We start from the raw sequence: 5,114 nt of genomic DNA, 5'->3' as shown, positions 1-5,114 counted from the left end.
CTTCTGAGTTCTCTTTGCCCAGTTTCTGAAGCACCGTCAGGTAGAACTTGAAGAAGAAGCTGAGGGTCAGGGTACGCCGGAACTCCACCATGCCTCCAGGGGCATCGGGGGCCAGGGACAGCTCCTCCGCCAGGCCAGCACACACGTCTTGCAGCAACCCCTCATTCCAGAAGCTGCCAGAGAGCAGATGGTGGGAAAGCATTCCCATCCAGACATCAGAATCATGTGTGTTGGGTTGTGGGCTCAAGGCCATAGTTGTATTAGACTTGGTTCCAAATTTGGCTTGAATACTTAGAGTTTTGTAACTTCAGGCAAGTTACTTGCTTGAGCCTCCGTTTCCTCATCTTTAAAAATACTTTTTATAATATTTATTTATTTTTGAGAGAAAGAGAGAGACACAGAGCTCAAGCAGGAGAGGGGTAGAGAGAGAGGGAGACACAGAATTCGAAGCAGGGACCAGGCTCTGAACTGTCAGCACAGAGCCCGATGTAGGGCTCAAACTCATGAGCCTTGAAATCATGACCTGAGCCAAAATCAGATGCTTAACTGACTGAGCCACCCAGGCACTCCCTCAGTTTCCTCATGTTCAAAAATAGACACAATTTGAGTGCCTAGGGTGGTTCAGTCGGTTGAGCATCCAACTCTTGATTTCCGCTCAGGTCAGCCCTGTCCTTAAGATTCTCTCTCTCTCTCCTTCTGCCCCTCTCCCCTCTTCTTGTCTCTCTCCCTAAAATAAAAATAAATAAATAAACAATACAAATAAAAATAGACATAATTTTTAAAAGACCACAAAATAAAAATAATTAAATCTATTAAGTCCTTAAAATGCACTATACAATGTCCTAAGGGCTTTTTATGAAAGACCACTTTTCCTTTCAACTTAAAAGTATAGCATGGAAAATTTTTATACTGATTTACCAATGAGAAAACGGAGGCCTGGAAAGATTAAGTCCCTTGACTTACACGACCCATCTGGTAAGTGTTGGAGCCAGGGATTGGAACAAAAGAGCCAAACTCCAAAGGTGAGCTTTATGTATCCATATGGCCATTGTAAGGATTACAGAGGACAGTGGTAGGGACATGCTTGGTACACGTGCTGCCATAAACTAGCAAGAGTAATAGGAGTAGCCACAGTAAGAGTGCAGCGGTACTAACAGCAGCAGTAGCAACAGCAATAGTTGTAGCAGCAGCAGCAATGCTATTAGAAGTGATACTTGCAGTGGCAGAAACAGCAGTAGTGGAAGCGATCAGCATAGTAGTAGCAAAAGCAGAATCATAGTAGAAGTAGGAAAAGGAGGAGCAGTAGCAGTAGTAGTATTAGTAGTAGTAGTAGTAAGAGCAATAGCACCAGTAATACTATGACTCATAGTAGAAGTCACAGAGGGCAGCAGAGGTACTACCATTAGAAGTAGCGATAGCAATGGTAGTGAGAAAAACAACAGTAGGAGTAATAGCATGAACAGCACAAACAGAAGTAATGCTATCAATAGTACAATCAGGAGTAGCAGCAGTAATAGCAGTAGCAGTAATACTAGTATTACTAGGAGAAGAAATAGACCACAGTAATAGTATCCATAGTAATAGTAGTGGTAGCCACAGGAGTAATACTAGTCAGAGTAGTAACGGTAGTAGAAATAGTAGGAATGATAGTGGCAGGAGTAGTAGAAATAGTAGTAGCAATCACAGTATGAGTAATACTAGTTGTAGTGATGTAGTAGAAGCTCAGCAGTAATAGCCATAGCACTAGTAGTGGTGGCTGCAGTAACAGCAGTACTAAGAGTAGCAGAGCAGTAGTAGCAATGGTAGTACCAACACAGCAACAGCAATCCTATTAGTAATCATGCTACTGGTAGCAGTAGCAATTGTAGCAGCAGCTGTAACCATGGTAACGCAAGAGCAGCAACAGTAACACCACCAGTACTCAGGGCAGCCTCAGAACTATGGGTAATGGCAGAAGCAGCCACAGCAATACCACCAGGACTCAGAGCAGTGCTGTACTGTGGGTAATGGCAGCAGCATTGACAGTAATACCACCAGAACTCAGAGCAGCCACAGTAGTACGGGTAATGGCAGCAGCAGCAACAGTAACACCACCAGTACTCAGGGCAGCCTCAGAACTATGGGTAATGGCAGAAGCAGCCACAGCAATACCACCAGGACTCAGAGCAGCCACAGTAGTATGGGTAATGGCAGCAGCAGCAACAGTAACACCACCAGTACTCAGGACAGTTGCAGTACTGTGGGTAATGGCAGCAGTAGCCACAGTAATACCACCAGGACTCAGAGCAGCCACCGTACTGTGGGTAATGGCAGCAGCAGCAACAGTAATACCACCAGTACTCAGAACAGCCGCAGTAGTATGGATAATGGTGGCAGCAGCCACAGTAATACCTCTATTACTCAGGGCAGCCACAGTACTGTGGGTAATGGCAGCAGCAGCAGCAACAGTAACACCACCAGTACTCAGAACAGCCACAGTACTGTGGGAGTCAGAGCAGCACTGGTGGTTTTATTTTGCTGGTGGCTCTTACTGTGAGATCTGCCTCCACGTGGTCTTGAGGGCCGAGATGGTTCTGTCAGCCATTCCGCCGTAGCAAAGGGCCAGCTCCTTCACCTGCACGGTTCCCGGGTTGAACAGGACCCTCATGCCACTGGTCACCTTGGCGATGTCATCTTCTCTCCGAGAGGCCTGCTTAAATGCTGAGAAGTATTCACCCTACAAAATAGGAGAAAGGTTCTTGCTTCCCCCCTTGTTTGGCTAGGATTGCAGATGGCCAGGCTGAAGGCTGGGGGTGAGCAGAGAGGTGAGGGGACAATGCCATCACATGGAGGCTGCCGGTGGCCCTCAAAGATGCGGGCAGCACTACGGCCCCATTCTCAGGACGAGTTCTAGGTAACACTCCCTGAGGCTGGGAAAGGGTCGAGATTTCTTCTGTCAGTGAGAAAAATGGAAAGTCAAGGAAAAGGAGAACAGGTTCTCTCAACCAACAGCTGGGAAGAGGAAAGACATTTTCACAAAGGCCCCTCGGAGACCCCCAGCCCCCAGGCTTCCCATCCTTGTGCCCGGTGCCAGAGCCCACCTGGCCTATCAGACTGTGCTGGAAACTCTGTCGGCCTAACTGCCTCTCAAGCAGATGCCATGAGATGCCACTCCTTCAGCTGGCCACCTGTGCACGTGCTCTTTCTACTTCTCTCTCACACTGGCCTACTGTCTATGGTTAGAAACCTTGCTTCCTGAAAGAATGAATCACATTGTGAAACACTAGCTCGCTTTGTGCTTTAAACAGACATTTCCCCTTGGGTTCCAGGCAGGCCCTGTCTTTCAGTAGAAGAAGGGAGCATGAGTGACTTTCTAGGTAAGAACCATCGGATAGCAAGTCCTTTCGGGCAGGTTCTTCTTGAGGTCTGAACCCACCCTGGCACCCAAGTCATGATTAACATCAAAGGCAGAGGCTTAAGGGAAGGCTCACTGGGGAAAGCACAATGACGTTCATGGTGGACAGCCAGATGGTCCACAAGCTTCTGCTCGAAGAAGCCATAGAGACTCCCCTTGACCACAAAGCTGGTCCAGACTCTTGATGTCAAACATGGCCCTGGAACAATGAGCTGGAGTCTGAGCTTGGTTCTGGAACAGGACCCTGCCAGTCCACAGAGACGGTTCCACTGGGGTGCCGTGAAATGTCAGTCAGCTGCTCTTACTTGAGAAATCCTTCCTAATTCGGGGTATGAAAATCTCCTTTCTTTTATGAAATGTTTTTTGTTTTTAAAGATGTTTTTAAGTTTATTTATTTTTGAGAGAGAGAGAGAATGAGCAGAGGAGGGGCAGGGGATAGGGGACACAGGATCTGAAGCAGGCTCTATGATGTCAGCATGGAGCTCGATGTGGGTCTTGAACTCACGAACCATGAGATCGTGACCTGAAGTCGGCAGCTTAACTGAGTGAGCCACCCAGGCACCCCCATAAAATGTTTTCCGTTAATGTCCCTATCTGGCAAGATAAAAACTGGACAGAGTTATGTCTGTTCCCTCTTCCCTTCTCCAACTCATAACTAAAAAGAGGAAAATTTACCGATCTGTGAAATACAAAAACTCTGGGAATCACTGCTCAACATGGTCTATAAGGACAAGCTAGAAAATCATTAAGAAACCACCTCAGGGACACATGGCTCTAATTTAATTAGCATTCTCATTAAGGAGACCAAAAATTAGCACGGGCAAACGTGCCTTGTAATACTCGCTCAAGCGCTAGCTGGGTAAAACTCCTAGTGCGCTCCCTTACAGCTGGTTCCCAGCCTCACACAAATCACTTTTCTACAGGGCCCATGAAGGACTACGTAGCTGATGAGGGAGGAGAAAAGCACAGAAAGGGAAGACACCACAGGCCCCCAGGGACAGCAGGGAGGCAGCCAGAAGCACCCAGACCTGCCTGAACAGGACAGAGAAACCACCCATAAGCAGAAAGCCAACTAAGCCAACTCAGAGCAAGGTCAGCAATGAAACGCCTCCTCAGCATGTGTGGGCCTGACCCGCAGGCAGCTTTTCTGCTCAGCATGCAAACCCGGGTCTCCCCTGACCTGCGGCAGGAATGCTTGGCAGCTGGGCATGTCCGTGAGATCATGTTGCTGGCTACCAGACAGAGATCCCCGCGGGTTTCCAGACACCAGCCAGGAACCTTATGAATTCTTGATTTCAATCCTCACCATGACCTGCATGGCAGGTGAGGTGACACTGCCCATTTTGCAGAGGAGGCTCTCAAACCTGAAATGATGTGCCTAGGATCACATGCCTTGAGTTCGTGGCATGCTCTGCCCCCTGCCCTGAAAATCTTTATTGTCCAGAGAGAAATATGGCTGGCTAAAGGCAACGTTCAGAGACTTTGTTAAAGCTGAGAGATGCTGAGGTTGGTCCCTGAGGCAGACGAGTCTCTGGTCTGGAGCCTAGCGGGGGTAAGGGTGATACGGGCGGCTCCTGAGCAGCTCACCTCCCTGCTGTAGGGGATCTCAATGGAAAGCAGTATCTCCTCGGGAGCCAGCAGGGTCTTTCTGTAAGCAGGGAAGAAGGTGTGATCCATCCGAACCGTCCTCCTGGTGCCTGTACAAAGGCCAGACGCAGAG

General features: G+C 48.3%; 1 protein-coding gene across 1 annotated transcript in view; it reads right to left on the bottom strand.

The window, feature by feature from the left end:
- The window catches only part of LOC115290731 (xanthine dehydrogenase/oxidase-like), a 55,753-nt gene that overhangs the window by 22,594 nt on the left and 28,045 nt on the right, over window positions 1–5,114 (bottom strand). The window contains exons 8-10 of the mRNA XM_029938556.1: window positions 4,982–5,091; window positions 2,532–2,716; window positions 94–173 (exon numbers count right to left, since the gene is read on the bottom strand). Coding sequence (XP_029794416.1) covers window positions 94–173; window positions 2,532–2,716; window positions 4,982–5,091 — 375 coding nt within the window. The remainder of the gene's footprint in view (window positions 1–93; window positions 174–2,531; window positions 2,717–4,981; window positions 5,092–5,114) is intronic.

Source organism: Suricata suricatta, chromosome 4 (genome assembly GCF_006229205.1).
Source record: "Suricata suricatta isolate VVHF042 chromosome 4, meerkat_22Aug2017_6uvM2_HiC, whole genome shotgun sequence".
In the NCBI taxonomy this organism is placed as follows: Eukaryota; Metazoa; Chordata; class Mammalia; order Carnivora; family Herpestidae; genus Suricata; species Suricata suricatta.
Note: the sequence above shows the minus strand (reverse complement) of the source record. Positions and strands in the feature narration are given on the sequence as shown.